Below are 12500 nucleotides of genomic sequence, written 5' to 3' on the forward strand. Positions count from 1 at the left end.
TCGTAATCTCACTCGCCCACACACTTATTCGCCCTCTCTCTCTCTCTCTCTCTCTCCTATCCCTCCATTTCTCTTCTACATGGTCAAATGGACCCATGTAATACCCAACACCCACTTCTAACGTATGCCCGATGATTCAATAACTTCAAATGGAAGAGAAAGAGAAGTAGCAGCTGGCGTAAAATAAAACATTTTAAAATGGAGTAATATGTATGTGTGGTCCACTCTGCTGTAACTAAATTTCACTCAAAAGCTCCATCTTCCTGTGAAAGCTCTTTCTCTCTCATTAATGTGATGAATCCCTCCCTCCCTCGCATCAGAACCAGTGAGCCACATATTTTGTTCATGGTTTGACTCGATTTCTCTCCTTCCTGTCTTTCTCCTACAGAAGCCGCAGAACGCAATGGCAGCGGAGAGTCTTGCCGAGCTTCGCGATTGGCTATTCCTGCTCCTCCTGTGCCTCACCTTACTGGCCGAGGTACTGGAACTGGCAGCGGCGGCCATTGCCATGGAGACGGGCGAAGGGGAGGAGGGCGCCGTATGCCCGTCGGTGTGCCGCTGTGACGAGGGGTTTGTCTATTGCAACGACCGCGGCCTCAGCATGATTCCTCCATTGCCGTTGATGGCTGCCATCCTCTACTTGCAGAGCAACCGGCTGAGCAACGCTGGCCTGCCTCCTTCGCTGGAACGTAGCAACTCCATTCGTGTCGTTTACCTGTATGCTAACCAGTTAGATGAATTTCCTTTACACCTCCCGCCGTCGTTAAGGGAGCTTCATTTGCAGGACAATAACATACGAACGTTACCGCGCTCCTCCCTGGCCAAGCTACCGTTGCTAGAACGTTTGCACCTGGATGATAATTCCATATCAACGGTTAGCATCCAGGAGCGAGCGTTTTCTGGGACCCCACGGCTGCGTCTACTGTTTCTCTCGCGGAACCACCTGTCCAGTATCCCGGCAGGCCTGCCAGCATCCCTGGAAGAGCTGCGGCTTGACGACAACCGCATCAGCACCATCCCCACCCACGCCTTCCGTGGGCTCTCTTCTCTCCGACGCCTGGTGCTGGACGGAAACCTTCTGGCCAACACGCGCATTGCAGACGACACCTTCTCGCGTCTCGCCAACCTGACCGAGCTCTCGTTGGTCCGTAATGCCCTGCAGGCCCCACCCGTCAACCTACCTTCGGCGCACCTCATGAAGCTCCATTTGCAGGACAACGGCATGACTCACGTGCCAAGAGGGGCATTCGATGGGATGCGGCGGCTGCAGAGACTGGACCTGTCAGGCAACAATCTGACCACCCTCCCTCGGGGCCTATTAAAGGACATGGAGAGCCTGGAGCTACTTCTGCTCCGGGGGAACCCTTGGTACTGCGGTTGCAACCTGCGCTGGCTCCACGCTTGGCTCCACAGCCGGGGGGCAGCTGTTACCGTCAGGGGATTGACCTGCCAGGGCCCTGAGGTTATACGTGGACAGCCTCTGAGAGACCTCACCGCACTTATGGAGCAATGTGAGGGCCCCCCTGCTGGGCCTGGAATCGGGGTTGGAGGAAACCAAGCCGAGAAAGGCAGAGGAGTGGTGGCTCTAGGCCCCCGTGGCAGCAGCACCACTAGCCCCCTCTTCCCCCCTACCCAAGGTTCTCTCTTCACCCTGAGGGCCAAGCGGCCAGGCCTGGTGATGCCCTTGCCTCCAGGAGAAGGTGGACAGATATCTGGGGAGGCACTGGAGCTGACTGTGAAGCCTCTTTCCGCAGACAGTGTTCTGGTTACCTGGCTGTGCCCACGGCCGGCGCCCTCCTTCCGCCTGTCATGGCTCAGGCTGGGAAGCAGCGCCGCCCTCGGCTCTATCACAGAGACCTTAGTACCGGGGGAGAGGCAGCAGTATATCCTGACGCAGCTCACCCCGAGTTCGCACTACCTCATCTGCCTACTGCCACTGAAACAGGACGTTGAGGGTACCGCCGCGGGCTCCTCTCACTCAGGCAGTTTAGACACAGACAGTAAGGACTCGGCTCCTGCCTGCGCTCAGATCGAGACCGGAGAGGCCACGACCAGCGGAGGAGGCGAGGGCTCCAACAAGGAGGGGCAGGACACGGAGTTGACCGTCCTGCCTTTGGCGGGGATCATCGGGGGAGCCACGGCATTGGTCAGCTTGCTGCTGATCTTTGGCATCTTCTGCTGGTATGGACAGAGGGTGGGCTACATGTCGGGAGACTCGGGCTCGTACGGCAGAGGTCGCGGGGCCAAGCATTACGACGACTACGTGGAGTCGGGCACCAAGAAGGACACTTCCATTCTGGAGATCCGGGCTCCTCCTTCGGGCTTCCAGATGACAGCCATGGCCCAACAGGCGCTGCAGCCCAAGCTGGAAGACGTCACCTACATCCACACCATCTTCCCTTCCTCGTCCTCATCCTCTTCCCACGCCAACGGGACCTACCGGAGCGGCCATGGCGCCGGCACCCTCAATGGCACTATTCTGAGCCAAAGCAGTGGCCACCACCACGTTGGTTACGGCACCAACCGTGGTTACCGGGAGGGCGGCATCCCCGACATAGACTATGCCTACACGTGATGGCACACAGACTCACGCCTTTGGCTGCCAATGTCAGGCACCATTTCTATGGCTAACGAGCGCCAGGCCAACGGCCACTTTATCCTTGGTTTCCAAAGTACCCTCTGTGCCTCTGCTGGATCGATTTTGATTGGTTTGCTGTGTAGAAAAGACTGGATTTGGCTACGGTGACTGGACATCGACACTTAGTGGCATAAGTCACTTGTAACCGCTCTGGGTATATTATATTATATAGTAGACCTGTGTTTCAATGCTACTTATGGTTATAAATGGTTACTTTTTCTCTCTTTACAATATTTCACAAATTCTCTTCAAAACCTATCATTCTTCTGAGCTCATAATAATACACAGTAACTTATTTGAGGTTAATATACTAGGCTTAGCTGAATTAGCGGGGGATATATTTATAATAAAAAGAAAAGGCAGTGTATAGCGATAGCTCTCACATCTCCCTTCTGTGTACTCTGTGCTGTACAGATAAAGACAGAGAGTGAGAAATTGGTGGTTGTTATAACGCGCAGATGACAATGTATCATGATGACTGACATGAAAAAAATGTGTTGCTACTGTAGGCCTTCTCCTTTCCTCTGCCCCCGCCCACCTCGTTTTTTTTGTTATTTTTTTTTGGTCAAGGCTTTCTCCTTTTTATTTCTCTTGTGGAGCCGTGAGCAGAGGACGACTTTGTTTTCGCCAAGGGAGCTGACAGCAGTGATAACAGTTCTGACGGAAGACGCAGACAGACCACGGGGAGCACGGGGAGACTAATGATTGGGGGGGGAGGGGGGTGGAATGGGGTAGGGAGGGTTGGATGGTTGGTTGGTTGGTTGGTTGATTGGTTGGTTGGATGGATGGATAGTTGAAGGGAGATAATAAGGAGGATGGAGAACCCTCTGTGAGAGATGTCGGGTTGGCTGAAAGCAGAGCGCGGGGCACAAAGGGAGAATAGAGGAGAAGAACATGAAGTGAGAATAGGGCAGATGATAGATGCGACAGCAAGGAGTGTGGAGACAGACAAAAGGAATATAGGGGGGAGCGGCAAATGGGATGATTGAACAGTAAAAGTCCTCAGTATTCATTTAGGAGTTAAATGAACACTGAGGATTTGCCGGTGATCTTTACCTGTAGCAGAACCACTACATGTCCTCAGGAAAAGCCTGGGGAGAAAATTGACTGCACACATGACACATACATCCATGATGGAACGATTCTATCAAATGACGAATGGTTGGGAGAGTATAGAGCCAAGGCATTAAATGTTTGTTCTTTCTTTTTTTTTTTTTGCTAGTCTACACTTAAAATATAATGCATCTTGATCAAAATGTAGTCCCTGCGATGTGTGACATGCTGTACTGTACGTGACAGTAGCCTACCTACGGCATGACAAGACAATCAGAGATTGCTACTGTACCACAACACAGAATTATTACAGAGTCCGAAGGAGAAACGACTGGCGTTAAGAGGGAAATTAAACACCCTCATCCTATTTTTTTTTCTTAGCATTCAGAATTACAAAAAGAAAAGAATACTATGTTGCCAATTTCCTTTGCACCTGGTTTTATGATAAGCTTACTGTTGCAAATTATAGCTACAAATGATCTCATCATGCAAAAAGTAATTTGCATTATTCCGCAGGCTGGCGTAACATAATGAACCCATAATTAATTTAAACAGCAGATCTTTCGTGGGCTTGAAAACTAGCCTGGTCTAGTCTGTTTAATGTGCGACGTCTGTTACAGCTGCTTCATAAGTCATAACCTTTGATTTATACTGTAGAATGTGTGTGGTGGGGGGGAAAAAAATCACATAACGAGGAGTTTAAGTAATAACCAAGGCACGTTAAATTTGGACATTTAAGCAGAAGCAGTAAAAGTTGCAGTGATGCATATTGTCATTTTGTGACTTTAAACCACTCAATAGATTTGTTTTAAAAGGATCCAGTGCATCCTTTGAACATTGTAAGATAAAATACTTAATTTAACTCAGGGCCTGCTCTCGGGTTCCATATAGGTTGACTTAGATACAGTTCAGTTATCAGGGATCACAGCTGGACCACAACACTGTGCAGATCAACACACTAACCGCACGCACGCACGCACACGCACACTCAGCAAAAGAAAGGAGGCCATGGCTTTCTGACAGTCTGTCCCTGGCCTTGTTAATAGAACTCAGAAAGCAAAGATACTTTGGATTAGGTGCAGGTATAGAGAGAAGAAGAAAACAAATGTATAAAGAATGATATCAATGAAGCAGTACCACTACCAAGGTGTGCGGGGGGAGGAGGGGTGTATCATGTTTGAGACTGTTAAGTGTTGAGATCCTGCACTCTGACGTTGAATAGCTCTCTTTCCCTATATCTGTTCTATGGTCCACCACTAATATCAAGACGTCTGTCCCTCACCCCACCCTTGTTTTGAAAGAGCACTGAGGCCTTCCTTCTATTCTGTTTAGAAACAACACTTTCCTTTAAAACGCCGCTCTCTGAAGTGATAATGAAAACACTCATGTATAAATCGAACAAGTGGGGCGCAGAACGTCTATTGGTCTTTTGTCTTTTTTCTACACGAATGAATAAAGACTTCTAAAAAAAGAAAACTGGAAAAAAAATGGGTCGTGAGTTCTTTGGCGCGTGTCTGATGCATTAAATCAGAAATAAAGGCTGCGGATATCAAATAATGCACTTTGATAGCTGAAAAATCAATGGGAACCTCACATTATTAATGTGATTTATGACGGGACAGAACAGGCCTCATTAAATCACACACACTGAATGAATACATCAGTGGCTATACGCTCGGATTCCAACATTTATAAGGATCCGCCAGCTTGCTCGGCTAGACTTGTGTGTGTGTGTGTGTGTGTGTGTGTGTGTGTGTGTGTGTGTGTGTGTGTGTGTCCGACCAAATAGTAAGTGAAAGAGAGTGACTAAGCGTGTGTGTGTTTGTGTGTGTGTGTGTGTGTCTCTCTACGTTTGAGTGAAGACATGCCTCTCATTCTAAGAGAGTGCTAATGCTTGTGTAAGCACAAATCAATATAACGAACAGAGGAGTGTATAAGTGTCCATCGTAGACAAACTGCTTGTGACAGCCATGTGCGAAGCAGGAAGCAGGAAAAGTGTTTACATGCAGTTAATGGTCATGTTGTGTGTGTGTGTGTACACAACATGTGAGGAAGAAAGGGAATGACCATCACTTAAATGTTAAACATGACATACTATATTACTACAGTATATTACAGTACTTATAAGTACTGGTAGTATAGGTGCATACGTGGGTTCATCACTTCGTCTTCACAACCACCATTATAATACTTGTACCCAGAACTCCCTAACTCACATGACTTTGGAGTTGAATTCAGGTCAAGTCAATGCAGCCACTGACAGTTAGCCACCAATAAATAAAAATATATTGAGTCTGTCTGTGTGTATTAATGCCATTCTGTCTGCAATGAATCAATGTCATCATCAAACCACAACACAAGGCCATGCCACTTCATATCGTCACTGCCTGGGGCTGTGAGGAAACTTGTATCATGTCTCCAAAACCTTTCGTTCCTATAGGTACAATGCAATATGATTTAGTCACAAGCTCTTGTTAATCATTTTGAAACCCACAGAGAGACGTAACCACTTTCAACGACGCAGTATAAACTAAATGCGGAATGAGGGGCGCTCTTATCATCGTACATCATCATGACGTAACATGCTGACGTGCTCAGACACATAATTATGACGTAAATTCTCCATTCATTGTCAATGGGAATTTAATGTTTGTGTAGGACGAAAGTAGTCTATCTGCTCAGACAGATATGACGTAATTCTCCATTCATTGTCAAGGGGAATTTAATGTATGTGTAGGACGACACTAATAGCTAAATACGTCTTTTTTGCATGACGGCAACAATATATTAGATCTCAGCAATGAACACACGCTTGTTGTAGGCTACATGCTATATGAATGAGTCGGACATGTGGTTTTTGGTAGAACTGTGGCAGTATCAAACGCAATTTTGCTAAATCTGGCTCATTTTCAATGCCTGGCACTCTCATTTCAAAATGTTCTGTTCAGGATTAAAGAAATACACAGATTTCCAGGCACTTCAGCTCTGCAGTATGCAGTGCCACTGCTTTAGAGTGATTCTAAAACAATGCTCCACTAAGCATGCAACGAGCAAGGGAATTAACATGCAACATGTTGGTGTATTCCTATGCACCAAAACTGCGTAGTCACTACAATCAGTTCTGTATATACAGTACCGTGTATACAAGTCACGTGATTAGACAGATATGTAACGCCAGGTGAACTATTGAAAGTTTTTAACCACAACGCGTCACATTGCAATGCGTTGCAAGCCTTTAGATTGTCTTTTTGAGTGGTGCAACCACTCCAAGGAACAGCAATGTCCGTGTCCGTGTGTTCACCTATGTGTTCATTAATGAGCACCAGTATAATGAGTACCAGTAGGGGCGCTGTTGTGCAGAAACAGAGAGAGGGATAGTGCTGCACTGTTGCCTGCTAAAGAGAGAGAGAGAGAGAGAGAGAGAGAGAGAGAGAGAGAGGTGGGGGGGGGAGTTGCACCACTCAGTTCACACAGGTGTGATTTTTATTTTACATTCACCATCCCAAAACATTCCCAAAATAGGGATGCCATGGGGTAAAGTGGTTATGGAACTGACGAACCGGCGCAGACTTCCATTACAACACATCCAATCATATGTTAACTTGCAATCAAGACCCTCCATCACTGGAATTGGACTATACAAGTTGCATTGCATAATACTGGGCCAATTGTCATAGTTCTGTTCCAGTTCACAGCAGCAGATTTGAACCTGAAATGATGTGTTTCATATGCGTTTCTGCCGGTTCAAATCCTTTGCAGAGCCAATCAAACAGCTATTAGAAAATGAAGCAGAACAGGTCATGAGTATGCCACTGTCTGGAAACCTGGACAACATTTATCCACAGAGGCCTATAACTATGTTATAGGCTCTGTGGATACATGTATTTACCCTATTCTCCTGTTTTGTTTTGTTTAATTCTTGTTTAACCAACCTTAAAATGATCTGCTGCCCTGACAGATATTCAGCCTGGCCCTGACATTTCACATCGATCCACACTTTTAGCTGCACTAAAACTCAACGATAACATAACTTTGGCTAAAAACCAAGGAAGACAAAGTTTACTATGTTGGACGATCCATCTCAGGCTAATTAAAAGTAGATTTTCGTACCATATGGAAATGAATGAAAATCAATCATCGGTTTCCTCATAAATGTAACAACCCCAGAGTATGTGCCACCCCTTATCCCTAAACGTATTTGCCATTTTTTACTATTTAAAAAAACCTTTTAAAATAGTTCAAATAGCTGATCTACAAGCTCACAACGTGTAGATGTAGATCGGCTAGTTGAACTATTTTAAAATTATTTTCAAAATAGTAAAAAATGGCAAATAAGTTTAGGGATAAGGGATAAGATGGAGTCCACAATGCTTTGGGACATTGAAATGTGTCTTTTAGCACGACTTGTAGATGCCAACGTCATTCCTTCTGTTCCCTTATATAAGGGATGAAGTCAGGATTGAATGCAGTGGTCATGGACACACTGTCCAGAATGCGATACCGAAGGACAGAGGACAAACAAATAAAAAGTACCCTAAGGGTAGATAACTGCATTAGGCTCACACATAAACATGCATAGCGAATCAAAAATACACATCCTTGAAAAACTTTCTTCTTTCTTATGGCTCAATATATGGCTCAAAATGTTCGTTCACAAGGACATGTTTTGTAGGACTCTAACAAGCATCTTTCCGTCTTCACAAAGGCAAAAGCATAAGAAGCCCACAGAGACTTCAGACACACACGCACACTCACTTGCACACACACACACACGCGTGTGCGCGCACACACACACACACACACACACACACACACACACACACACACACACACACACACACGCAACAGAGGGGGGGGATCATTGGTCCCCACAGGCCCATGGAAGTGGATAACAAACACTGACACATTTCTTCTCTCACAGATACTCTATAGAGGCACTGGAATACCTTGGAGGAATAAAACCAACCAACCAACAACAAAAACACTTTAAGCAAAAGCACACTTGTGGCACTTGTGGTTCAAGCATGGAAGCATGGAAACGATATCAATTAAATAAACAGGTCAAAGAATGAACATATTTATATAATTTAGTATAATTTCACAGTGAAATGCTGGGAGTGTAGAAATGAACCTAAAAAGGTTTGGTCCATAGATGAACACAGTGGATTTTGCTGTGCACAATGTGTGTACGTTACGTCTTTCAGGCATAAAGCTATAGCACTGTGATGCCAGTGCAATATCTGTTGGGAACATAAAGGATAAGAATGATTGCTCCTGCGCCAACAATGTTGAAAGGTGTGAGCTCAATCTCACATGTGAACAACACATCTAATTATTTTCCATGTGGCTTCTTGGATCTAGTTATTTTTAGCTTTTCTTTGTTAATCTGTTAATTATTCATCGGATTACATTTTCACTAATTTGGTTGATAGACCAAGTTGATTAAAAAGCGTTTATTACCTCCTCAAGTAATATTTGTGCTATACCCGCCTTTTGTCTGTGTTAGCCCAGTAGAGTGAATAATTTATGAATTGCCTTTTTTCTCATGAAAAGATAGACCATCAGGCATTCGGTTTCATCTCCGAGCTGTGTGAGCAAGCTGTGCAAAGAACCCGCTTTTCGGTCAGAAGTGCTCTGAGCAATCGGCCCCCTGCTGAATTTCTGGGTCTTCCAAAGCCCTCAGCTTTCAGTCACAGTCCACTCTGTTGGCTGCTTGGGCGAGCAGGGCATTGGCAAAGGCCTGTACAGTAGTGATGAGAACCCTTGAAATATTCACTCTAAGCCTCTCTGGCAGACAAGCAGGTACACTTATACTGTACGTCAAACAATTAACTCACCCAAAACCAGCCAGTTAGTTGACAATGTCAAACATGCAATGAGCTGCTAAACACTGGAATCACTAGCAATAAACTAATAACCATTTAAAGTCATACTGTGTAACTTTTTTCAATTAAACATTAAGTTATTTCTTATATAATCTTATCTTTCACATGTTATTCACAGAGGTCTATACGTCTCCATTATTCCTCAGTGTGTGAAAGAAATTAGGGGTGCATCTTCAAATTCTGCCAGTGGCAATACATCCATTCAATGCTATCAAGCATTCTCTGATAGTACTATCATGATGTATAAAGACATCGCCATCTCGACTCGACTGCTCCTAAACCCTGATAAAGTGTGAAAGGCTCCTGTAAGCACCTCACGATGCCATGTCCATCACCCTGAAAGTTCCACTTTCAGAAAGTTCCACTTTCAGTGACCCAGTCTGACTGTAACTGATGTTCTGACATCACATCAGTTACCCGTTGCATCCACGAATGACAGGACCAACAGCATAAGTGGATAAATAGCCTAGCTCCTATAAATAGAAATGTCAATTTCCTAAGCTCTGATAATGTAGGCCCAAACATCAGCATGCAAGATGAATGCCACTTTGCAACACCTGATAGATGGCAATTACGAAATGGTGATTGTGTGCGATGGGTGTACTCTGACAAGCTTTTGTACTCACTGGTTGGACAGGGGCCATGAAAGGCTCAAAACCTCAAATGTGTTCTCGGTTACATGATCAGAAAGCCATTATTACTGACACGAGAGAAAATGGCGTATAATTATCTTAGATTATACTTGATTATCCTAGAGTACGGCACTCGATGAGGTTAATGATATCTATATCTTATCTTCCATCTACTGTAAGAAAACAGCATCAATCTAATCTAGCCAACAATCCAGGTTATATAGCAGATCTACAAGCTCAACACATCACAACGTGACACCTTTTTGAGTTGAAAACATTAGATCGATTTTGAAGCATGTCGCGCTGTGGGCTCTTTTGGAGCCATGCCGCGATTTGCAGCTGATCGTTAAATGTCTTGTGCACACTTCCCACGGCTAACTAAGCACATCCAGTCCTCAACACACAACAACTCACGTTTTATACTTTTATACACTGAAATATTTCACTTTCATTTTATGACGGAAGTTAAATGGGACAAATATCCTAATATTGGAGTCATACATCATAGATACTGTACATGTCGTTCCCATGTGTATTCCAAGATCCACATGATTAGATTTTTGAATACGGCTTAAGTGGTTAAAGCCATTCCTCAGGTTGATTGATTGATTGATTGATTGAATGATTGATTAATGAATGTATTAACAGTTTGGCGAATTACAGTACATTTCAAGCACAACTCAGACTGTTAACTGTGGAGTGGACACCATAAAGCATTACACTTGTTTACAATAGGGTCCACCATGTTCAATTCATCATAACATTTAGAGACGTACAAATATACACTTCTATAGCCAAAACATATACAGTGAGGGGGGAAAGAGGTGGGTGGGGGATTCAGATTTTATGGGGGCCAGTTTCAAATTGCAGCCGTCCGTAGGTGCCCTTTGAGAGCGGTTTTGAAGGAGTCAAGGGATTCACATGTCTTAATGACTGTTGGTAGGGCGTTCCACATTAATTTATTCCCTTGTTAATTTAGTCCCTTGTTTGTGCCGAATCTGGGTTGCACATGGTTTGTTGAACTCCCTCTGGTGTTGTGGGTGTGGACTTTGTTGACATTAAGGAAGTGTAACGAATCTTGTGGACCAGACCCATTGCAAGATGCTGTACTCTGTCGTCAACCCTAAGCCAAGTAGTAAGTAGTACTAAGTAGGTGCTTGTTGCCCTACTCCTGTGATCCCTTACAACCAATTGGTGTTGCGCCAGATGTTGTCCTTTTAAGTGCCAAGCAGGTGACATGCAGCCAAGGCTAAACCTGTTTTAGCAACAGCCTCATAGTTTGCCTGGCACTAAAATGGGTTTGACAAAGTACAGGCAGTCTAACATTATTTCTGCCTAATTTTTTGAGAACTGAGAAAGCAAAAGGGACTAGTATACAAACGCTAATGATTCTGTATAGAATATATTGTAAAATAATCCCTTATTCTCCTCACCCACATGGGGGAACTAATAGACAAAGAATTTGATATCCGGCTGATTTGCAAACTGTGCCCAAGTAATCCTTTTAGAGAGGCAAATTCTAAATGTACTCGATACACCTACAGCCCATTTGAAAAACTAGTCTGGAGTAAAGTTAACCATTAGTATTGACTAGGAAATCAGTGTATCCCCAACACTAATCTTAAACGAAACCATTAAGGAGGAAATAGCAAGAACGACCTCACATCAGCACAAAGGAGAAGTCTCGTCTTGCGCTCTCCCATCATGAGTTTGTCAAGCTACCAAAAGACCATCACCTGGACAGCAAGCAGAGCAGCTCAAGCAATGAAACGCGAACACATTTGAACGCAGCACTCGCGCTGATGAGCGCAGCTTTGATAGGCAAAGTGCTGATGATCAAGCTGACTCCTTTTCTCTTTTACTCCCCTTATTCGCTCCATCTCTCCATCACCCACATTGGCCCAATCAGGCTAATGAGGCTCGCACTTCCTCTATTCCTCCATCCATCCCTCCCTCCACACTAAAGTGGCGATTGATCGGAGGGGTGGGAAAAGCTTTTAACGAGGGAGGGGTGGGAGAGAAATAATTAGCACGAATGAGCTTTTCTGCAAACTCGTTCATTTGTGGGTTGTTTTTTTCCCCTGTTTATTTACAGATGCGGCATCATTAGGGATTGACTCTCTCTGGGTATGTTAACTTCTCAATGTCAGGGTGTAAATCAATCTGGAGCTGTAAATTGAGAGCTGTTTGTCTAATGTCATTGGCTTCTCTGATGGGGCACAGCATTGCAATGTGTAGACAGAAGGGAGAGATGGAAGGAACAGATGAAGGGCGGTGGTGGGGCCTCCTGGG

At 44.8% G+C, this 12500-nt stretch overlaps 2 protein-coding genes across 7 annotated transcripts in view; one reads left to right on the forward strand and one right to left on the reverse strand.

Moving 5' to 3' along the window:
• macrod1 (mono-ADP ribosylhydrolase 1) overlaps positions 1-12500 on the reverse strand; it is a 122973-nt gene that overhangs the window by 95342 nt on the left and 15131 nt on the right. The gene's annotated exons all lie outside the window — the stretch shown is intronic.
• Positions 404-2684, forward strand: flrt1b (fibronectin leucine rich transmembrane protein 1b; the record flags this gene model as incomplete). Its single annotated transcript, XM_080773552.1, has 1 exon — positions 404-2684. The coding sequence occupies one exon, from the start codon at positions 404-406 to the stop codon at positions 2573-2575; it is 2172 nt and encodes a 723-aa protein (XP_080629678.1). The 3' UTR covers positions 2576-2684.

The sequence above is a fragment of the Protomyctophum bolini genome, assembly GCF_963924005.1.
Source record: "Protomyctophum bolini genome assembly, chromosome: 10".
Taxonomy (NCBI): Eukaryota; Metazoa; Chordata; class Actinopteri; order Myctophiformes; family Myctophidae; genus Protomyctophum; species Protomyctophum bolini.